The 24759-nt window shown below is 39.2% G+C and overlaps 1 protein-coding gene across 1 annotated transcript; it reads right to left on the bottom strand.

Annotated features, from left to right (window-relative positions):
* Positions 1-1035: 1035 nt before the first annotated feature.
* LOC140925243 (EGF-like repeat and discoidin I-like domain-containing protein 3) lies at positions 1036-24262 on the bottom strand. The gene is made up of 5 exons (XM_073375235.1): positions 23741-24262; positions 22200-22349; positions 18181-18303; positions 10346-10662; positions 1036-3329 (listed from the first exon to the last, which is right to left on the bottom strand). The coding sequence occupies exons 1-5, from the start codon at positions 24072-24074 to the stop codon at positions 3195-3197; spliced, it is 1059 nt and encodes a 352-aa protein (XP_073231336.1). The 5' UTR covers positions 24075-24262; the 3' UTR covers positions 1036-3194.
* Between the last annotated feature and the right edge of the window lie 497 nt (positions 24263-24759).

The raw sequence follows: 24759 nt of genomic DNA, 5'->3' as shown, positions 1-24759 counted from the left end.
GAATATTCACGCGAGGGAAAAAAACGCTTTTGGGGGCCACATTGTCCTAATTTCTTGAGATAGAGACGTGAAGATGATAAATATTTTAATAGCTCATGAGGTATCAAAATCGAGCGTTGGACAGAACGGTGACTACGACTACAAAAAGTTTGCTATATTTCTAGCACCTGACTCTTCTGCTTTACTCATGTCAGTTATCCTCCTCGTCCTTCTTGAAATCTAGTGATTTCTCCTAACACATCGCACAAACGTTGGATCAATAGATGGTTCTGGACAACCGACCTCGGTTTAGTGAAACCGGTGGAGGAGAAATCGTTTTTTATCCCAAATTATTTCCAAACCCCTAATCAATAGCACCCATGTTTTTAGGTACCCCCACCTTCAATCATGTTAAAAGATTTAAGGGCCCCCCTTTCTTACATAATACCCAAATGGTAAGAAGAAAGAAAGAACAAAAAAGAAAGAACAAGACCAACAAGCGGAAAGTGTTGTCAAGGCAGGCTAAAGAGGTGTGTAAACTTTTGACTGGGAGTGCAGAAATAGATATCACTCAAAAAGCCAGTATTCCTGTGATTGATATTAATAACCTCAACAGAGAAGCACTTCACACTAAACTGAGAAAGAGATTTCACCCAGAGCCTCTCAAACAGCTTATAGAGCAAGGATATATCAGTGATTGTGTTATAATTGAGGTAAGACAAGCCATCGAAAGGTTAGAGGCTGACAGGACCGCTTCAAGGAAGAAAGAAGATAATCGGCCAAAGCTTACTGCTTTTTAAATGAGCAGTACATGCTCTAAAAGCAAAAAACTTGAAAGAGACACAGACAGTGACTCTACATCAACCTCATCTACAAATTATGATTCCGATAGTGAGATTACATAACATGACTTTATGCATGTAATCATTTGTTAAAATGCCGATGAAATTGTTTCAGTGTTACACAATAATAGATGTTGTGTTGATGCACCTACTATTCGAGCATTAAATCTTTTTGTAAAAATGCTGATGAAATTGTTTTAGTATTACACAATATAGGACTTTTTGAAAAATTGAATCAAAATCAGGTCCTTTAATACTCAAACATCATGCTGCTCAGCAGGGATGCTACTTAAAAGAAACTTGAAGACCCCCCAAGGTCATCTTTTGGCATTTTAAAGCCCCTTATATTCCATCCAAAAAAAATTGAAGGCCTCCCAATTCTCCTCCATCCCCTCCCTCCTCCCCGTCCAACTTAATTTATGACTGGTCCCCTACTCGGTTTATTCGCTTTGTAGGGAACCGTCCTTGGTTTGACTTTCGTACTCATCAGTTTGACTTACATACTCATATCGATCGATATGTCGACCGATACGTCGGTCGACCCCCCCTATAAGACATAAGATCCGGATTTTCCCCATTCATCTCCCTGACGGCTTTTATAAAGCCAAAATGATGATGTTCATTCCACGGCCAACTTTTCTAGTCTTTGTTAACATTCGTGCGCGGATTTTTCAGCCAGCTACGCATCATTAGTTTTAGTTACATTAGCTGGATATCAGGGGATTTTTCAGTGAGAAGCTCTTGACCTGCTCTTGACCCAGATAAATTTTTCTTCCTTAGTTTTCCCACACCATGGAGAAAATTGTCAACTTTGTTCTGTCCATTTTACTATTCCTTGGTGGGCCCGGGATCCTACCCTTGGGGGGAGGTAGCTGACATGTGAATTATTTTATTGCGTTGATGCAAGGGTCTCGAAACATAAAGATCATATAAAACTACAATTGATCTCAAGAATATCAAATTTTTAAAAACATGTACAGAGCGGTTTCTAAACTATTCGCTTATTTGTTAAAGTACACCAAAGTATTTACAAAAAAGCCAACAATAACACCTCAATGCATGCTATCGGCTCCACTAGCAATCGGCTAAAACCATCCCCATGATCTTCTCACAAATGTGTTTAAACGGAATGAAACTACTATGAAGTGAAATTGCGTTTTAAAGGCACTTCGGTTTCTATTATTAACATTAAGATGGTCTAATTTTGCACCGGGTTTAAAGCATAAAAACTTCATCCCAAAATTATACAAGATCACGCTTTCATAGATTTTGCTCTTACTTCACGAAAATTGATTCAGCGATTGAGGGAACTTAACAAGCTCCCGTGAACTATTTTAGAAAAAAACCTTCTGCAACAGTGCTATGAGAAATACGGCTGCAAGTAAAATAGGCAAATGACGCCATTTCATTGCTAAGAAAAGACTTCTCATAAGAAATTGTCATCTTCATATAATACAGATGTGATGATTATCATGGGTGACGAATAACTCTCACAATCGTAGGTTATTGACATGTTTAATTCAAATTGATTATCGCTCGAGAACTCCACGCACTGAAAACTTCACAGCTTAAATTTTCAAAACTTTCAGAAGTCTTCGACAAGTCGTTCTTGGTGTGCTCTCTCGTGAGTTTAGGTTTTCTAAAGCGTCTTTCAATGCCCTAGCATTTTAATTTCAAACATTTTAAAACTTAGCCACCATCTTGGCACTGAGACGTACGGAAGGTTGCCATGGCAAATTTGTATTTTCACATCTGAAGTTACAAATTAGTATAGGTAATAGCATGATTTGTAGTGATATTTGGCATAAATACCACGAGTGATGTTTCAAAACTGTTAAAAGTAATTTCGTGAGCCGTTAGGCGAGTGAAATTTGAGACAATTTTGAAATATCACGAGTGGTATTTATGCCAAATATCACGTACAAATCATGCTATTATTTGTTTATACTACTACCCACAAAAGGTTTGTAATTTTCACGTGTAGGTATTTCAAATTAAGCTGAAATACCCTGCCCTAAGCCAATCAAATTGCAGAAATTTCTCATGTACTAGTATACGCGAAAATTTCGCGCCAAAATTAAGGAATAATTCGTCACCCATGATGTTATACAAAAAAGAAACCAGACCTCCAGTTTTGTTATTTGGGAAAATATTCAGATATTAAAAATGTTTCCTGTCAACGGTTGCTACAGGGAAAAAAATTGGGCCAACTTTTTCAATTTTCAATGCTGCGCCCTTAAATACTACTGCCGAGAACTATGGTTAGCGCTTCCTGATGAACTTTGTTTGATATCTAACGTACTACTGAAGTACTTGGCAAAAAATTGAGCTAATACAGCAATATCCTAGTCACATAGCTACTTTAGTATGGCTTTAAACATATATTTCTACTCTAAGGGAAGGCCAACTATTATAGGTGAGGTAATAAAACCGAACAAATCGGGCTTTCACGGCAGTAAGAAGGGAATGCTTCACAGTCGTATTACTATCTGTGTTTCCTTGGAACACCTGCATAAAAAAATGAAATGGTTAAGTTCAAATGTTCAAAGATATTACTGAGAGAGAATAATTTTTCGATAATTGCCATATCTGAAAGTATGGAGTAATAAAACACTTTTCTTTGGACAATAAATTCACACGAAACAATACTAACGGTCACTTTTTTACCCCAGCCACATAGGTGTATAATGGCGTGGATCAATCAATGAAGGTTAATATATAAAAGGAAAGGAGATGGTCTACCTTTTTAATGACTCGAAACGTTGCCAAGGGTTTACACTTGTCACGATGAATCGATGAATCATTTTGTCGATGTTGCCACGCAAATAAGTCACCAGCCGTGTTTAAAATGATATCAAATTTTCATATACCGTACTGACGGCAGTTTACTATTAGTTTCCTTTAGGTTAGCGTTTGCTACCTTAACACAACTTGACTTACAACATAAAGTTTGAATGGTTTCATGTACAGGACCAATTGGAATACGTGTCTGCATGCTAGAAACAAAACTGGCAAAACCTTTCAGTAACGATAATTTCATTTGCTTATGTGCTGAAGCCCTTGAGGAACAAACCGGAAGTTGAAGCATAAATGGTCACGCGAGTGGTTAATAGCGGAGCTCCACGCGCGCTTCGCGCGGGCGCGTGGGTGGAGCCCCATAGCTAAGGTAATCTACCCATCCCAGAAAATTTGGTAATCACGTGACCGAGCGACCGAGCGACCGACCGACCGTCCTTGCGCACCACAGGCATACCAATGTTACTGTTGCTATTTTGGGAGCCCAGGAGAAAGCTGATTGCACATCAATGTTGTTAATATATAGATTTAGCCAGGGGTAAAAGCGAAGCTCCCATTAATAAATTTATATTTTAAATCAACTAATAAACTTGTAATCCACAAATCAGTTAACTTAAGGGCACATTCATGTGACTTTTGAGGGAAAGGATAAGTTATTTTAGAGTGAAACATCTTACATCGAGTTGCACTAAATATATGTACACCCAAAAAATAGCAAACATCTTCTATCACATTCAAGAGCCATAATGGGCTCTTGATCACAGTAGATTAGGCCTCGAAAACAAATTCTTGGAAAACAAATCAGGCCGCATTTTTTGGCGTTCGACAGGTTTACTTTACAAATTCTTGCCAACAAATCTGAGGGTGTGTAAACCAACCTTTTATACTTTTTATACATCACATCTGAGGTGAAACAGTACTTTTTATCATACAGACCTCGGACAGAATACGGCATTCCACAATTTTTCAATGTTCAGGACGATCAATCGTGGGCTTTTTGCGAAACCGTTCAAAAAATTTCCAAAATCACCCATACGGCCAGACGGTTCTCATTTTTAGTGCGAGCTGTCATTGTGGTCGAGTGTTTGAATGAACTTTAATGGAGATACGCTTCAACATAATAACGAATTTATTATCATTATTTTTTGTTATTTAATGGTTCCAGTTATAACGATGTGTAATCTTATAAAGCGTTTGATACGGGCGACATTTCTAAGTACTCCTGCAAGCGATGTTCATGAACGATGAAAACAAACACCACGGACAAGCGATTAAAATTGCAAGAAAGACTACTAACAATCAATAAAAGAAATATAATTCGGTAAAACATTTACAGAGACAACAATTTTCATTCACGAAGACAAGTATTAAAGTGTCTCTAAAAATCCTGAGTCTTTAAGCTTAAAGCTTAAAGCTTAAGCTTAAATTTATTTTGTTTTACCTTCAGCCGGCCTGCCTGTGTTTGTTTTTTTTTTTCAAAAATGAACTCCTCGAAGCAAGAAAATCACTCAAAGTTTTCTTTCTACAGCCAAATTGATAACTAAATATTCTTCGGAACGTTTTTTTTTTCTATTTGCCGTGAGAAAATATATCTGAAGGCCTTTTATAGTTCTGTAAGCTTATATAAAACCTGATACTAGATCAGATCATTGACTCAAATCTTAACAAACGTGCAAAAACTTGCCGCATAAACTGTGCTCGACTTCATGAAATTAGATATAACAAAAACAAACATCAAATACAATAATTACTCAGGCTTACCATTCGAGATTCAGTTCCTAAAGGATATCAAGGAAGGCCATAGTTGCTTGAGACTTTTAAACCCTCTTACGCATTGAGCAAGGTGAAAGACGGAAACGATGCCATCCGAAAACGGATTACCCAATTTTGACAAGCGACGCATTTCCCAACCAAAAACCAATAAACAAACCAGTCATGGATAACAGAAGACTCTTGATAGCAGCTGTATTTCATTTTGTACATCCAGTGGAAAAAGACAAATAAAAACATCACAAGTTGACACAAATTTCTGTCAGCTTTAGCTGTCAAAGTAAACAACTTTCAAGATGCTGCATTTTTTTTCTGCATGAACTCACCTGTCAAATTTTGACCAATCAGAGTACAAAAATTGGACGTAGGGCGTGGCCAACGCGTGACCATGGTAAGAAAAGGTCTTCCCCGCCTTTATTTTTCAAAAAGTGGCTGAATTTTCGTGTCCGAGGTGAGTTTGAAATCAAAATCTTGACAGTGCGGGGCCATAGTGACATAAACACAACATATTTCATATGAATCATTGAAAAAAATAGACTTGAGCCTGCGATCATTTGAAACTGGTAATTTGTCAGCGGATAACGTCAAAAAAGTACTCGACCTCGATGGGTCGTCACTTGAGCCCGCGGTACGGTCAGGTGATACTGGTCAACGGATATCCTGTTTTGACAGCTGTCAATTGATCACAACACTGATGTGCAATTAGTTTTCTATTGGGCTCCCAAACTAGCTAGAAAGTGTGGGAGTAAACATTGGTGTGCCTGTGGTGCGGACGGACGGTCGTAAGGTCACGTGATTACCAAATTTTCTCGGGTGGGTAGATTACCACATTTCCTTAGCTATGGGGCTCCGTCCACGCGCGCGCTTCGCGCGCGTGGAGCTCCGCTATCAATTGACAGCTGTCGAAACAGGGTATCCGCTGACCAGTATCATCTGACCCTATCGCGGGCTCAGGTGTCGACCCATCGAGGTCGAGTATTTTTTGAAGTTATCCGCTGACAATTTATTCGTTTTCAAATGATTGCAGGCTCACGTTTACTTGTTTTTAAATTCATATCAAATATGTTGTGTTTATGTCAGTATCGCCCCGCACTATTACGATTTTGATTTCAAACTGACCTCAGACGCAAAAATTCAGCCAGTTTTTTTAAAATACAGGCGGGGAAGACCTTTTCTTACCATGGTCACGTGTTGGTCACGCTCCACGTTTAATGTTTATGCTCTGATTGGTTAAAATTTGACAGGTGAGTTCATGCGTAAAATTTATGTAGCGTCTTGAAAGTTGTTTACTTTGACAGCTGAAGCTGACAGAGTTTTGAGTCAACTTGTGCTGTTTTTAACTGTCTTTTTCCACTGGTTGTACAAAATGAAATACAGCCGCTATCAAGAGTGTTCTCTTATTCATGGCTGGTTTGTTAATTGGGCTTTTGGTTGGGAAATGTGTCGCTTGTCAAAGCCGATAATCCCATTTCGGATGGCATCGTTTTTGTTTTTCACCTTGCTGGATGCGTGCGAGAATTATAAAGGCTCAAGCGATCCTTGCCTTACTTGATAGCTTTCAGGAGCTGCATCTCGAAATATGGTAAGCCTGAGTAATTATTGTATTTATATCTAATTTCATGAAGTCCAGCGGCGCAGTTTATGAAGCTAGTTTATGCACGTTTGTATTAAGATTTGACTGATATAAGCTTAAGCTTACAGAACTTTAAAAAGCCTTTAGTCGGTATTAATTCACCGTAAATAGAAAGAAAAGACTTCGCGAAGAATATTTAGTTATAATTTTGGCAGTAGAAAGAAAGCTTTGAGCGATTTTCTTGTCCTGAGTTCATGTTTGAAAACAGCAAACAGGTCTGGGAAACCGGCGGCTTAAAACATAAACTTAATCTTTAAGCTTACTAGTAAAGACTTGAGGATTCTTAGAGACACTTAAATACTCATTTGTTTTCGTGAATGAAAATTGTTGTCTCTGTAAATGTTCCGATTGAATTATATTTCTTTATTGATTGTTGGTAGTCTCAAAAGTGTAATTTTCATCGCTTTGCCGTTTGTTTTCAGCCGTTCATAAACATCACGTGCAGGAGTACTCAAAATGCCGAGCGTATCAAACGCTTTTTTACACATCGTTATAAAACCATGAATAAAAAGTAGACTCAATAAATTCTTTATCACGTTGAAGCGTAACTCTTTTAAAATTTCTTCGCAAATTTGGCGCTTGTCAAAAGTTAGAACCGGCTGGCCGTATAGGTGATTTTGCAAATTTTTTGAACGGTTTCACTAATTAAAAGTCCACGCGTGCTTCGATAATCCTGAATATTGAATGAATGCAATACGCCGTATTCACAAATGGCGGACACGCGGGAAAAAACTGGTGCCTAGTCATGAAAGCGAGGCGTTGGAGGATAAACAAAAATTGCAAATGAAGACTTTCAGTGAACTTGCAGAGTGTTTAGCACGGATTCCACCTAAAATAACTTTGTATGGACTTCTTTTTCGATACAATTACGTGAGACGTCTTCTGCTTTTAATGTTTAGTATTGATTTGCTGTTTGCAATCAAAAGGGACGCGTATATCTTCAAGGAAACAGGATGATTTTGTAGGTTTCCGAAGCCTCAGAAGCTCGACAAGTGGGCGATGGCTGGAGAAAAACGGCAAACATGTTGGCCCACACTTCACACTGAACCCGAATACGAAAGCCAGCTCCCTGCAATTCGGGAAAACACAAATATAAACAATGCAAATCTTGGTGGCAACAAAAGAAAGAAATAAGCGACGGATATATGGCCTACTTGTTAACGCAAGAGACGTCTGCTATTAAACAAAACAGTTCAAGTGGAGATGGAAAAAAGGAAGAAAGGAAAGAAGTGCTGACTGAGGTTTCGATGCAGTTATGTTTGGTTTTGGTTTGCCAGGACGTTATTCTCTGGTCTTTATCGATGAAGGACATCAATTAGATCTATTTTTTTAGTATAAATTAAAAATGCAGGAGCGGTCGAGTGGAGTACGCTCAAAATTTCAACATGTTACTCGGCAGACTCGGTAAGCCGGCCACATATTATTTCAGCGAGTAATTTTCGTATTTCTTATCTTTGGCTGTTAAGAGTTTTAACTTTATGTTCCATAATATTTTAAAAGTGAAGAATACATAAATAAATAAAATGACGGTCTTTTTAAACGGATCCAGACTCGAATTTAATGATTCGAAACAGAAGCTTGCCGTGTTCAGTCCTGACACAAACATTGCCTGAAACGTTTAACCTAGTAAAATGTAAGCTTTATATCACTTTTTTACCAAGAGCTCTCCGAGATAATGCCCTAAAGGAGACCAGACAAATAGCAAGCCATAAGATTCACACACTACAGCTTCTAATTTTGATAAAATTATTTTATTCCGCAATGATAAAGAAATCAAAAGATTTTTGCTAAGCTCTACCAACGTACCTCTAACAATTCACTCCAAAGCGACGGAATTAATATCATCCAAAGGAAGTTGTAAATACAGACATACATAGATATGTATAAAATGACACTGACATGAATGAATGAGTCTCGTGAATAAATCTTTCACCCGCTCTTGCCTTGACCTGTTTTGAGTAATGGCGGAGGTCTCTTCCGTTGACAAGTAGGCCATATATCCGTCGCTTATTTCTTTTTTTCTTGCCACCAATATCTCTTTTTATTTCTGTTTTACCGAATTGCAGGGAGATGGCTTTAATATTCGGGTTCAGTGTGAGGTTTAGGCCAACATGTTTGCCGCTTTTCTCCAGCCATCGCCCACTTGTCGAGCTTCTGAGGCTTCGGAAACCTACAAAATCATCCTGTTTCCTTGAAGATATACGCGTCCCTTTTGATTGCAAACAGCAAATCAATACTAAACATTAAAAGCAGAAGACGTCCAACGTAACTGTATTTAAAAAGAGGTCCATACAAAGTTATTTTAGGTGAAATCCATGCTAAACACTCTGCAAGTTCACTGAAAGTCTTCATTTGCAATTTTTGTTTATCCTCCAACGCCTCGCTTTCATGACTAGGCACCAGTTTTTTCCCGCGTGTCCGCCATTTGTGAATACGGTGTATTTGTCTTGAAAAATTGTGAAATACTGCATTTTGTACGAGGTCTGTATGATAAAAACAGCGCCTAATAGTACTCTTTCTCCTCAGATGTGATGTATTAAGAAAAAATAAAACATTGGTTTGCACGCACCCAGATTTATTGCCAAGAATTTGTAAACTTGTCGATCGCAAAAAAGTCGGCCTGATTTGTTTTCCACGCCTTATCTACTGTGATCAAGAGCCATTATTGCTCTTAAATTTGACCGTACACCTTTTTGGGTGTACATATAAGGCTATATCAACTCGATACAAGATTTGTTTCACTCCAAATTCACTTAACTTTTCAATGGGAGCTTCGCTTTTAGCCGTGGCTAAATCTATATATTATAGAAAGAGTATTGTGAATAAAGCTTACTCAACCAGTTAAAAGTCTCAGCCAACTTTAATGTTAATCGTTCGTTGTCTTTCTTTCGGAGATAGAGCACCCCCTTCATTTATTTAACAGAATAATGCGTGACACACTCCTTATTTTACCTGAGGACTTTTCTGTCCCCAGCGATGGACATTCCCTACATTTACTTTCGTTTTATCCTCTCTCTGCAGCAACAGCCTCCTCTCCTCAACGACAGCAGCCCCTACAAGGACGCATCCCAGACTGGCAATTGAAGATAACTTACCCTAAACGTTTAAAAGAAAATGATGTACAAACGGATTGTACTTCATTTGGTTCTGTTTTATTGACACATTTCATTGTGTTGCGTATTTATAGTAAACATTTTAATCTGCCCTAGAAAAACTCAAACGAGCACATTTAATACTCCTACTACTCCGTAACGGCCACCCAATAAGGGGGCCATTGTAGAAAGTTTCCACTGTATTGTATTTCGTGGCTATTCTATCATCTCACCTTCTCGGTATTGTTTTCTTTGTAGGTGCCCCAAGTTACTTGATCTTTAGACATTAGCAAAATGTAGCTTGTTAGCCACTCATTATAGCGTGATGATCCTTGTGTTGCTACTGCACAAACAAAATGTTCAGTACCCAGGTCAACTTGAAGATAATCTGTTCTGGGAATCCAAGGAGTCTTTGGGCACCATGCTCCTGCGCCTCGTTTTTCATTAAGTCGACCGTAGTATGGATAATAGCTTGAACCATGGTAGCTGCTAGCCGTCATTTGATTATTTAGAATTCTGTTAGGGTTTGCCACCCCTACGGGCTGACATTCTGTAAAAAGAAGAATATATCTTACTAACCTAGTTCGAGGTTCGTATTGTAAGCTTCGGACTTTGCCAAAAGCGAGCCATAAATTAAATCAAAACAGAGGAAACGAGTTAAGGACCGAGGTACGCACGAGGTTATATCTGGGCATAAGTAACGATGATAAATTACCTAGTTTCTGATCGACTTAAATCATCTTAAGCTTCGTGGACTCTCTTTAATCATGTTTATTGTAATTGCTGTTCTATTCACCTTAGCTAAAAACTTTATGAATTCTGCTGGAAAATTTGTTTTTCTCGCTTGCCGCCAAATGAGCCTTCAAAAAATCAAACTTACATTCAGCGGACTGTGCAGTTTTTAAATACTTCCGCCCTCGTGACCAATCAAAGCTCAGTGAAAATATAACTGAAAACGACGAGGCTCTAAATTTTGCCTAAGTCGACCAGGACTGAAAAGCATTGGACAGGGTAAAAAGACAAACTCTCTGTCGGTAGCCAGTATACAGTCAGGTACTCTACATCACTCTCTCCATGGGGTGCTGTTAGATTAGGCTCAGACTGAGTAGGAAAGGGTTGTTTTCCGTTCTCACTTCTGTTTACAGTCGACTCGCTCCCTAAAACAGCACTTATCAATTTCATCTTGAAGATCGTGGGCTTCCAAAAGTGACTAAAAGAAAGACTGAAGAACAGTAGGGACCAGTTCTTATGGCTCGTATTCATCATCATCATCATCATCGCCATGTCTGATCGCACCAGTAGGCGCATAAGGCTCGCATTACTGAGATGTCTAGTTCATAGTGGAGCTCCACGCACACGCGAAGCGCGCGCGAGCGTAGCCCCATACCTAAGAAAATGTGGTAATCTATCCATCCGACAAATTTTGGTAACCACGTGACCGTACGCTCGACCGTCCGTCCGTCCGTCCGTCCGTCTACATCACAGACATACCAATGTGAGATAACTCAATCAGCAGGTATGGCAACCCAAATGAAATTTAAGGTCATTTTAGCGGGAAATCACATAGCCACCCGCGTCTTGTGAAGCAGGGACAACTAAAAAGTCAATAAAGACGAAAACGGAAAGCGAAAATTGTTTCTGTTTCCGTGTGGTCTAAAGTATTAAGCTAGATTAATTGTCATGTCCACAAATTTGGAATATAGAGAAAGAGAAAGACAGAAAAAAGAGAGAGTAGGCGACAGGCCAGCGAAGCTCAACGATAAAAGTAGCGACACAGGCCTGGCGATAGCCAGCTAGAGTGAGAGATAAAAATAAAGGAGGCATTCTTTGTTGGAAGGACGAAAAAAAACTTGTAGCGGCGGTGGGAAAATGAGAAGTGCTAGCGGCCACCAGGGTGAAAATGAGCGGCAGTGAAAAAAGGAAAAAAAAGTGAAAAAGAACAAGTACGGCATTTCCTTCATAAAGCGTGTCACTAGGAAGTTTCTGGAAATTGCACGTTGTAGTCCTACAAAACAACGGCAAAGATATATATATATAACTTCACAGAAGTTCAGGTTTCCCAAGTAATCATCGTTTTATTGCTACAGAACTGTTTCGTATGGTGCAAGGACCACACTCATCAGGCAATTTTGACGACTCTGATGCTCCTCAATCAATTGAGTCGAGCGCTCTACGAAATACGTTCTACTCAAAAAACGAATTTATATATATAAAGTGTCAGCTGCACGTGCAAAGTTGCTTTATTGCTAATCTCGTTGCCTTCGCCGCTTAGCATTACACGATTTTATATTTTGTTTGAGCAAACTATAAATATTATCGGGAGCTTCGCTTTAAGCCCCGGCTATATCTATATATCATATGGCCAGGGTGTTCCTTAGATGAAAGTGAACGGTAAACATGGAATAACCTCAGGAGGCGAACCCTGATAAAATAATAGACTCCGTTTAATCAACTGAGTTTATAGGGTTGGTTTCCACGGTAAAGTTATTAAGAAGTTTACGTTCCAAGTGCTAGCCTTTCAACAAAGTGCCGATAACTTCGATGAAAATGATCTAAACAATTTCTTTGCTGAGATTTTGGAGAAGGAAAACACAAAAACCGGCCGAAGAAACCTCCAAAATCATAATCCCTTAAGGACCACGAATCAAGAACCGACTCAACGGTCATTTTTTAGGAGATATGAACGCCGGCATTGAACATTCATTACAACATTAAGATGTCAGAAGCGATCTACGATTAGAATACCTGCCTATAACTAAGAAATGGCCTCTACACAGTCTCCCATGCCGTCATAGTCCCGGTGCATGGGTGGGGAGGGGAAACTCACATATGAAAGTGAAGGGGATGCATCTTCCGTTGTCTGCAAGCTCATTGGGTACAAATAAAGCACTTTTCTAGGTATAACCATCCTCTTTCTCTTCGCATTATAGAGAGATGCCGAATGGTGTCGACAGGCAGAAGTTAGGTATGTGGTCGCGTGGTTGAGCTGCTGCACTAAAATATTATGTACGAGGCATAAAAACCCTTGGTCGGTTGTAGCTTAGGTGACTGTGCCTTAGAAAATAAATTTTCCATTCAGGAAAACTGGATCTAGGTCTAGTTTCAGCGAGCGCTTGGTTTTAAACCATAGGCCGATTTTTGCAGATCAGAAGGTGATCGATAATTTGTTTGTTTTCAGTAGTTCTGTAAGCCTAAACCAGACACTTTTTGATTGCATTTTTAATTATTCAAAAAATTCTAGACTGAAATGACAATGAAATAACATCGGTTTGAAACTCCACGGGGTTAGATTACTGAGTAAAAATATGTTCTATAATTTGCGTCATTTTAAATTTTGACTCAGTGGAATGCTACTAGGGACCCCTAAATTACTGCCCGGCGTCAGAACAAAGGCTTTTAATCGTTCTTTGAATGATTTTTCATTGTTTTAAATTGCCAAGTAGTGGAATGGATTGATTTTTTTGCTAACCCGGTTTTAAAAAATTCAGGTACCTTCTGCAGTCATATTAACAGTGGAATCGATGTCGCGTTCACTATGAATTTCGAGGTAATAACCAGGTGGCATCCGACTACCATGATAGATCGACTCCCAATCAAAATACAAGAAATCCAAAAATGGTAAAAAAAGGATAAAAAAGGTTACAAACGTATCCATCACGGTAATCCACAATCGGCGATAAAATGAGTTGAGACACTTCGTCCAAAACTGGGTTTTTTTACGTTTTATTAACTTCAAAAGGAGGAAATATAGCTTTCCTTCCCCATCCCCTCCGTGCAATGTTGTGCCCTTGTTCTAGCTGCCTATAGAAAACAACAAACACGCCAACTTTGAATGGAGGGGACAGGGGAGGGGTGCGGATTCCTTTGTTCTCCGAAACTACCCTATTTAAGTACAATGTCTCAACAATTTTGTCGCCGATTGCAGTTATCTGTAGCTTCTGTATTTCCGTTCATCAAAACCAGCGTAATGACTGCAAACAATATGGCAACAAGCTTTGCACACGCGTTTTACACGGCAGTTTAACTTTTGTAAATGCACCCAATGTTCAAATATTCCAACAGCGTAAATTCAGAGATACTTGATGAGTTATATTTTTCAATCCAATTTCAAATTTCAATGTCAATTTTTCAATTTCAAAACCCTTTACCGTCCCATGCCAAATTGCTATTATTCAAAGCGGCCATCTTACCACATCTAACATATTGTGGTACAGCCTGGCATTTTTTTGCAGAGTCTCTGACAGGCACAAAGTCGGAACGATTACAAGAGAGAGCTTTAAGAATAGTATTCAATAGCAAACTGGACTTTTATAAGAATTTACTGAAACAGGCCAATCTTACGACACTTAACAATAGAAGGCTCCAGGACATAGCAATATCGATGTTCAAAGCTAAAAACAAACTATCGCCGAAGTATCTACAAGACCTTTTTATAACTCAGGAGGTAGAAAACAGGCGATATATATTGAGGAACTCAGACTTTACTATGCCCCCTTTTAACACGGTAAAATTAGAAAAAAGATTTAACAAATTTAATTTCAGATGTCTAGTGGGATACCAATATACCCGTTTTTTCCCCATAAGATACCAATATGCCTACAAATTGCAAAATCATTGATACCGAATACCCGAAATTGCCTTTAATGCGAGACTAATGACGCGAGCGTCGAAGGCGCGAACGGCTAGGGAGGGGCATGCTCCGCTAGACAATTTTGAAATGTTGAAGTCCAGAAAGGGACTGTGAATATTGGGAGTTTTTGGGAATTAATGCAAATTGAAATTGACGGTCGAACTTCTTTCCCTTGGGCTCAGATGACTCATCTGATTTCCTAACTTAACTAAAACGATAGATGTTTTTCGATATTTTGACTCACTGAAAGCCACTCGAACTGGAGGCACGGTACCTTGTGTACGCGATGAGAATGACCAAGCATTCAGAGAGGAACATCAAGATGGCTGACATAGCTATATGCTACAAACCCCTTCGTTGCTTTGTCGCTATGCGTAGCTTGGCGTACAGCTACTCGATTTTAATATGTTATATTTGTAGCAGCTTCTTTAGTTTTTGGAATATCGGTTTCAGTTGTTTATATACTCTATCTTGTGTTCTGGTATAAGTGTTATAAGAATTGCACATTGGTCAGGATTGGAGATTTGAAAGCAAAATCGGGGCAATCTCGACGAAATAGGGATGGTTGGACAGCCTGCTGAGAGATAATTAATACCCCCAGACAAAGAATGCATAAGTTTTGGTGCACTACAGTCGGTGGCCTTTGTCCATTCCTTTCCATTCCCAACCCCTGGCAAACTTCTGTGGAACATATTTCACGTAGTACGATCAGCATTGCAGTATTCTGCTTGCGGAATTTAATATGTCTACGTATTTCAATCATTCATGTATCAAAAAAAATTCGTTAAACCCTCGTGCCTAAATGCCAAATACCAAAAATTTAGAAAAACAAGATACTAAATATCCATATTGTGGCGCCGAAATGCCCCCAGATACCCGAATACCCAAAACCCCTTGGCGGGCCCTGCAAAATGGTCTCGTTCGCTTGTTTGTCGATGGATTTTCAATTGGTTTTTCAGGATGGTATATATAATAGGCTTACAAGGTATTAGTATTTCTTTTCGTTTTCTTATTTTTCTTTTGTTCTTTTGTTTATCATTTGCCGCTTGTATCTTCTAATTAAGTTTGTATTCGTACTTGTTGGCCTGGTACATTACATTTTTCGTCGCACGTATTTGTATGGAGGCCCTTTTTTGGTCAAAATCATGACAATAAAATTGCATTACAAGTCAATTTTAATCCAACCGCATCAAATATTATGGACTTGTTGTGTATTTTTGTCATCAATAAACAATACTTTTTTCAGCGTGTTAGAAATTACTTTTAGCAACATGAGTTATTTTTGTTTTAATTATAGGAATCCTTTTTTCATTCATGTCATTAATTATTTTTCAGTGGTATTACGAATTAGTAAGTGTAATCAAATGGTGACGAGAAAGGTTCGGTAAAGGTACATTTCGCTTAAGTTCAGAGTTTTTCGACAAAATACCTGTTAGAATCCTCCTTGATGTGCTCTTTCGTGTGTTCAGGTTTTCTAAAGCGTCTTTTTCTGCCCTGACATCTTTATTCATGACATTTTAAAACTTCGTCGCCATGTTGACACTGAGACGTACGTTAGGTTGCCATGGCAATTTTGTAATTTCACATGTGAAATTACAAATTAACGCTGAAATTTCTTTTTAAGGAGTAATTCGTCACCTATGATATTATTTTTCTAATGTGTATCAAGAATTATTTTTTAATATTGGGCCGAGAATTATTTTTCGCGGTATCGCGAATTTTTAATTTTTGGTCTACAATGCATTACGGGCCTTGCATTTGAAGTGGACTGGTTCGAATCTTTGACTTCCTTGGGCGACCATTTTGAAAACTGTGCAAGTGGAGGAGTGCTTTCAAAGAGAATGCCAAGGCAAAACATTGTTAGGGAAAGAAACGAAAGACGGACTACGTTGGTAAAAACTGTGCTAATTGGTTCAAGGTAAGGTAAAATAAGATGAAAAGATCGCTAAATAGCACAACACGTGAGTTTAAGTTATAAATACTCCTAGAAATTCTTGGTGTTTGTGTGCCTCCCGATTCTCCAAATCCTGAGCCTGACCAAAATGCTATTTTCTACACCCATTTTTAGACCTGGTCTCGATCTCTAACATCCATGACAGGCGCGGTCACAAACGCGATGTACATGTTTACACGGGTGTCCTCCTAAATACAGCTTTTTTTGCATCGACTGCCCATATATTGCCCTTCTTGTCTGGGTTCTTCATTTCCTCATTCCCCAAGGTTTTGAATGGAATTGTGGAATCTATAAGAATTTCACTCTCTCTAACACTCATACTATTTTTTTTTTCAGTGAAATAGTGGTGTTTTGCTAACAAAGATCACCCTCAAGCCACGTAGCTTCAACAAAAGGCTAGAAACGTATATCCATCACGGTAATCCAGTTATCTGTAGCTTCTGTATTCCCGTTCATCAAAACTAGCGTGATGACTGCAAACAACATGGCAACAAGCTTTGCACAAGCGTTTTACACGGCAGTTTAACTTTTGTAAATGCACCCAGCTTTCAAATATTCGAACAGTGTAGATTCAGAGAATCTTGATGAGTTATATATTTCTCGATTAATGCAGAACTACAACACAAATGACTGAAATGTGGCGGATAGAAAAGTAGAATCCAATTGAGATTACAACCTCGTTCCCATGTAAGGCTCTTTCCTACTTGTCTAAAGTGAGACGACCAGGAGATAATCTAGGGAGATTCTCGTGGTTGTTGGCTATGAGATAATTAACCATATTAGCGCTGCGCAACTCGTTGCCTAAGTGCGGGCCACAAGAGGAGCCAGCGATGCCACCTTCAGGTTGCGATTATGTATGAGCGTCACGATTTGCAGCTAACATTAGTTTGGATTTCCACTAAGAACGAATTGAATGCGTAGAGTGTAATTTGATCACACGCGTTTGGACCTTCTATCATTCGTAACCTGATCACACGTATTTTGATCTTCGATCACATAAAACTTCCGCCAAGCACTGCCTTTACTGCAGCAAGAGTGTTTTAACCTTCGATCTATGTCGTCCTCATTCCCTAAACTTTGGTTTTACTAGGTATTATTTCTTATTATATAAACACCAATGAAATACCAGGTGAGCTTTCGCGCGAAAACATGATCTCTTCACACGTGAAAATAACATGTTATTTTTACATGTGAAAATATCACCGTTGCTATGGCTACAAAATAAATTGCGCCTTTTTCAGGAAAAAAACTGTTTCAGTGAAATAGTTTGGTATTTCATTGGTGTTTATATAATAAATAGAACATTACATGGCCGCTTGGAGATACGAAATTTCTCTTTTCGTGTTGAAAATATTTCACGAGTGAGCGCAGAGAACGACTGAAATATTTTTTAACACTCGAAGAGAAATTTTGTATCTCCGCGCGGCCATGTAATATCCTCTATATATTTATTAAGGAAGAAAGGAACAACTTTTTCATAATACCTGTACAAATGGTCCCATTCCCTTTGTAGCCAGGCCAACACGAGCAGTTATAAGAGCCAAGAGTGTTAGTGCAGTTTGCATTTACGTGACAATCATGACTTTCGCTCTTGCATTCATCAATGTCTGGTCAAAAGAATCAAAAAGAAAATTTCAATAGAGAGGAATCCAAAGAGATATCGTGCCTGAAATAGATAGAAAAATGTTAAGACGCTCTTGAAATCTCAAGAGGCACGTATTAGCAAATTCAGACAAATAATAAACATTTTGTTTTTTACATAAATCCGGTTAATTCCAGACCTGATCTTATATAAGTGAAATGCTACCACATACCCCCAAAACGGCCTTTGTATCATTACTTGAATTAATTGAGGCCTTTCAGAAACACCTTTGGCTTATATTGGACTGTAATAGGGTATTGCTGTTAGTAGTCAGTACAATGTCTTTACATGTATGGAGTTGATATGGGACACATTCTTGAATTTGGCTTCATTTTGGCCTCTAAAAACTTACTTTAACATTGAAAAAGCTTGTTGCTAGCAAGTTCTTTTACTTCATGCGCCTCATTTATAAAAAGCCATATATTTGAGCGATCTACGAAAGTTCTAATTCACCATATATAATAATTGTTGCTGTCGTAATCCAGCACAAATATACTCGTCCTCGCGTTTCTTACAAAACGTTTCGTGCATTTTTTCTTTATTTTGTTTTCCCATTCTTTTCATTTTTTTTGCTATAGTTCATATTCTGTTCGACTTTCTTAGGTATTTAATTCTTTTAGGTTTTTATGTGTGTGTTTTAAGATCTGATCTGTCTAAGTTTTGTTATTTCTTTTAGGGCATCTTGCTTTAAAGGTCAACAGTAATCTGTTCCGTTCAGATTTCAACTGCGGTTAATTTTTTCCTGTCCAACTAATTCAAGGTCTTTGCTTCGTTTACTTTTCCTTTCTTATTCTACCTTTGTCTATTGCTTTCATGTAACGTGCACATTTAATGTTGTTTTAGTCTAGCAGCCGCACTGATCGTAATTGATTTAATCAGAAAATGAAAAGCGCGTTAAAACGGTGACCAATTTGCAGTACAATTCCTTAGACGTTATGGATCCAATCGAGGAAATTGGGAGACATCAAATTTGTGAACAAGTGAGAACGGAAAGCGACACGTTCGGCCGACAGCTTGGATCTTACAGACACCGCTGAAGCAATCAGAGTAACAATTAAGGCTAAGGCAGCGCACCCAGAAAGAAAAGAGCTATAATTATTGATCATCGTTAACATTTGGTGGACAGACTCTCAGTTGGTCGGTAAAGAAATGGAATCGATTCTTTACCGACTAGCTAAAAAATGGTTGTCGTTTGAAGAATCTGGCTTCATTTCGTATTACATTTTAGAACGTAAGACAAATGACGCTGCACTTTTGGACGATCTTCAGACTGAGGATGATTTGAAGGAGCGAACGATTGGCACGCCCACCAGAGCGAGAGGTTTGAGGACTCTTTATACAGCAAACTTTAGGCTGGAGTCTCATCTGCGAAAGAGACCATCGAACAGAGTTTGGAACTAGATCTCAATTTGGTTGAATACGTTCTACACTATCACTCGTTCGCAACCGTCTAGTAGATCTTCTTACCAATTGATCGATGCAGACAGAGTCAGAGTCTTAAGGTCAACGCCGCCGAATAAGTGGCGAGTCAAAGACTGTGAATAATTTAAACTTTATTTACAATTACAGAATTTACTGCCTTCACTGACACTGACCACGGTAAATGGGGATCCATTGGAGTATTCCTAATTCAAACCAAGTTGTGACTGGCAAGTAGAAACTAAATTCAGCGCATATGATGTTTTAGTCTACAATAATTAGAGCAGTATTTACCCAAAGAACCCAAGGACCTTTTCAACGGATGTCTCTACCTTGACGAAGTGGCTACCCGGACGCTATGAATGGGCACCTTTACAAGATGTCCAGCCCCAGCCTAGGCACCTTAAGAAGATTAACGACCTCCATCCAACCAGGGCATGAGAGGGAATTATACAGATTTTCCCTCTTGCTTAGTCAGTGTCAGAGCGCAATATTAACTCTAACCCTCCTTTCTATTCTCAACCATCTTCACAACTTGTAAAAAATAGTCACTTATAAAGCATCCAGTTACGCTTCAAAGCGGATGGCGCCGAGAATAAAATAACAGGAGAGTGACAGGAGGGGCGATTCCCCCGCCGACTTCGTGAACTTTTTTAATGCAGAAGTGAAAATTTCGACCAATCAAGGCCTCCAGCGAGGAGCGCTCAATTATTTGGATGGTTCCTCGGTTCGACCTGATCGTTCTAGAAAAGGAAAAGGCTCTTACAACTGCAAAATGTCTGGGGAAAAGCGCATTTCGCATCACTCCTTCAATCACGTGACAGAGGTAACCGCTGGCTCACTCAACCCCACTAGCCTCTACCAAGAGTCATGATTGTCAAAAATACTTAAAGAAAACCCGAGTGCCAAAGAGGAAAAAGAAGGCGATTTGCTTTGACTTCTACAATCCTGCAATTAGAGCCAACATTTGTAACCAGCGAAGGACCTTTAAGAGCTGCTTTAACGTCTACATTCAAAAGCACCATATGACGAAACCTTCCCTCCCAATCAGGAGGCCACCAAGAAGCTAAGCCCTTCTCTTCACCAGCAAACTGTATCATGCTCCAGCTCGACACCTGTTGTACCGCTTCGTTCGTTTTTAACGATATCGCAGCCACGTTCAGGGTGAAGGGCATGAATACACAGCTAATGGTGAAGACCGTCAATGGTACAAAGTCGCTCGACATTAAGGACTTGAATGGATTATTTAGCCGTTATGGACTTGAAATGAGAGAATCCCGTGCAGCTGCCGATGAAATTCATTATAAAAGAAGAACTTTCCACACCCAAAAACGTGCCAACGCCTGAGCTCGCCCATCTTTGGAAACATCTCAGCCAAACACATGCCTCCACGGTCACTTAATGTCAGGATCGGTCCTCTGATTTCTTCAAACTGCAAGAATAGACGTATGACGAAGTGAAAATGGTGTTCCTTTCGCCATCAGACCTTGCCTGAATGAGCAATAGTGTTGGCTATTGTGTGGGTACTCTCCACGCAGGAGAATAACCGGTGCAGGATCGGTCTTCTGATTTCCTCAAACTGCAGGAATAGACGTATAAGGAAGTGAAAATGGTGTCCCTTTCGCCATCAGACCATTCCTGGATGAGCAGTAGTGTTGACTATAGTGTGGGTTATTGTACGCGCCAACGGGCCCGGATCATCAGCTTAGCTCAAGTGGATTATTATGTCTCCACCTGTTTGCTTTCGTCTGTTTTGTGCTTCTGTATTTTCTGTTCCTTCGGCTGAGGGAAGACCAAAGTCGTAAAGGAAGACTTCCTCATCGCGTGTTGAACGCTTTGTAGCGCCGGACGAATCTGTGTGAGCTATGATTCGGGCGTAATAATAATGTGCTTGCCCTTCGAATTGAGCATATGACTGGCCTATTCATGCACCGGATCTTCAGATAAGCTTTAAAAGTAATAAATATGATCGCCGCGTAATTAACCAAATCACTTATAACTAATCATTGCACCTCTGTATATGTGCGGCTTCGAGCAATACAGATGTCAGTTGCCACAGAGTTGCTGCAAAGGAGTTGGTTCATAGGTAGACACCTCGACCACCACTTTATGATAAAAAGAGAGAAATGAGAAAAGTTATGGAGAAATGGTACGGTTACTCCACAAGCACTGAGCGAGATGCTCGAACTAGACTTCAGTAAACGAAGAAGCGACAAAGAGCAATGAATATTCACTAGAAGACAATAAATTTCTGAAGATAAAGGTTAGCCAGGAAATTCGTCATACCAAAGGTCTTTGCGAACGTCCTGTGGCAGTTGCATTGGTGACGCTAGACCTCTTGTAAGGCTGCGGTCCCAGAATTAAATTTTGTACCTCAACTGGCATTACAGGTGTGATATTTGTTATAGATGATAATAATACTAGGGCAAGAATTGAACTTACCTTCCGGCACGGTACTCATATTGCAGTAAACATGAACAATCGTTCCACTTAAAGATATCCAGTATTTGCCGCTGTCCAATTTTTTGCCTTCGTTTTTGTTTATTTCCTGACATGATGTCGCTGGCAGCTCAGGAATAGAACCAAGGGGAACTAGAATTTACAAAAAACAAGCCGTCTAAATATTGCACACTTTAAAATCAACAGTTCAATGTTCACGTTGTTACCATGATTACATACGTTCAAATAAAATTATATTTTTTGGTTCAGTTCTTTTTTAAAATGTCTATTGTTGCGGGTATTTTTTGTTAAGGTGTTTCAGTTTGACATGTTTTTTTATCCCAAAAAGATCGTTTTAAATTCCCTACACTCGACCTTCGCACTACGAGACTCCTGCTCGTCCGTGATTTTGTATGTAATCAGCAATGTCACTTCCAGAGAGGCGCTAAGCGAAAACATTGAATGTTTGTTGCTGCGTAAATATAGGTTAATTTAATCTTACAACTTCAGAAAACCTTTGACAGGAACAAGCGTAGGTCGTTTTTCAAAACTGACAACAGCACCCAGGTAGAAGGAAATATCTCCTTTTCGGCATGACAAAACGAAATTAAATCCCATATAGCCTGAAAAGCGGGCGTTTGGAGTGGAAAGGGGATGGTAACGTAAGGCGCGCGCGACACAGGCTAAACCTAAACGCAATAAAGGGACTTTAAAACTATTTAATTTTGGTTTCTAATTTGTCTGCAAGTAATCGGGCTCTCGTCAATTCGTTAGGTGTGGCCTTGTGTGACATGTCGTATCAAGAAATGATCTATTGTACCAGGTCCAATTCACCAAAACAATAGCCCTTTGTCCTAGGTGATGCTACCGAAAAAAGACCGAACAGTCTGTGCATGATCGTTTTATCTTCGGCGTGACAAATTTGTAATACTAGAGGGGAGGAGAGAGGTTTTTTTGCCTTGAAGCGATGCTTTTGATCGGATCGTGCTTTTATACTAAGCGCTCTGAATTATCACCTTTCTATGGATTTACTGTTGGCATCAAAACAGAACTGAAAAGAGCTACGTCAAGCTTTTTGTCATCGTTATAAAATGCTACAACGTATACTCGGATCAATTAAATTCCAAAAATAATAGCCCAGTTTTGGTATTTAAGAGTGTATTTTATACGCATTGAAACTGTTTCCTGGTGTCCGTTGCGGCTGATGGCAAGGATGAACATGGATTGAACTGAACTGAAAAAAAAAATGGGCCAATTTTTTCAAATTGTAATGCTGTGCCATGAAAAAAATTATGTTGATGAAGTATGTTTGATATCTTCCTCGTTACTCTACAGGAGCACTGATTCTGTTTAAGGTTAAAGGCACTACGTAATGACTTCAGCACAGAATTGACTTAAAACAGCAATTTTCTTTGTGATATAGCCCCTTTAAAGCCAACAAAATAACTAAAAAATCTATCTGAAAGTGAAACAAAGTTGTTTCGAGGTGATAAATGCTTAAAAAGCGGATGTATACCGTTTAAAACAGTTTCAAAGTTCTTTACCTCTACTGACGTCAAGTTTGACATAAAGACGATGAAGGTCGGGAACAAAATCCTCAGGACTGCAGGCTTCCTTTGTGCGATTATTGAACTCACACTTGCTTTCATTAGCCACAAAGTTGAAGCTTTGGCAGACTTTTTCCTCTCTGCATATAAACAAGCACTCCGCATACCCGGATCGTACCCATCGGGTTTCATAGATGTGTCCCTTCAGCATCTTGCCCTGCATGGGTATCTGGCGAGGTCCGTTACACTGATCTGTAGTTGCTGCTTTGCGGATCAGACCAAGAAAGAAGATCGAGAAAAGAACGCCCGTAACAGCGGCCTTTTCATGCATCTTTGCAAAACGAGAATACCTGGTTAAAACAAGAAGATCATATTGGTCTGTGTACCGAGGATGTCATTATATATGGGGCGCAAACGAAGAACCTGCAAAATTTTGAGACTCGAGTTTTCCGCGAGTTAGCCTATACCAGAGTATTTTCAAGTGCTTTTGAAACCCGATATTCTAGATCTTTCTATAATTTATTCCTTTGGGTGGTGTTTTTACTCTTTTACCGAATTTGAAATGACGATTTGTTTCAGCCCTCTCCTTCTCCCTCCTCGCGTAAGTTATTCTATCTCACGGGGGCTATTCGTTGTTTGCCGTAATTTTTTTAACTGGGTAAACTTCATAATTAGCTTGCATAGTACAATTTTCATGTAAACGCCTAAAGCGTTAATTAATGGCATGCAGTCACTGCGCTGAAGGATGAAATGGGTGTTTTCAGTGTCGTCTTCCTTCCCTGCCTTCTTTCTATTAAAGTTTTCCTTTCGATTTCCACGACCCGAAAAAGACCTCTCCCTACCCAAATAAAAACGACCACAGTGCGTCCTATTTATCTCGATACTTGCCCTTTTGATTATTAGTTTCGTTCCATTTTGATTATTTATCTCACTCCTTACTCTACCCTTTTGCTCCTTCGTACCTGTCAGTTCCACATATTGTCATGATAATAACCTTTTATAGTCACAAAAGGATG

This window comes from Porites lutea, chromosome 14, assembly GCF_958299795.1.
Source record: "Porites lutea chromosome 14, jaPorLute2.1, whole genome shotgun sequence".
NCBI classification, from domain to species: Eukaryota; Metazoa; Cnidaria; class Anthozoa; order Scleractinia; family Poritidae; genus Porites; species Porites lutea.
This window is presented reverse-complemented; position numbering and strand designations above follow the sequence as displayed.

Excerpts from the sequence above, each read along its gene's own strand:
- LOC140925243 (XM_073375235.1), bottom strand. The coding sequence starts at position 24,074 with ATGCATGAAAAGGCCGCTGTTACGGGCGTTCTTTTCTCGATCTTCTTT. Across the intron at positions 10,663-18,180 it reads GAATGGGACCATTTGTACAG|AATGTCAGCCCGTAGGGGTG; the intron begins GTATTATGAAAA and ends TTCTTTTTACAG. Across the intron at positions 3,330-10,345 it reads AAGAAAACAATACCGAGAAG|GTGTTCCAAGGAAACACAGA; the intron begins GTGAGATGATAG and ends TTTTTTATGCAG.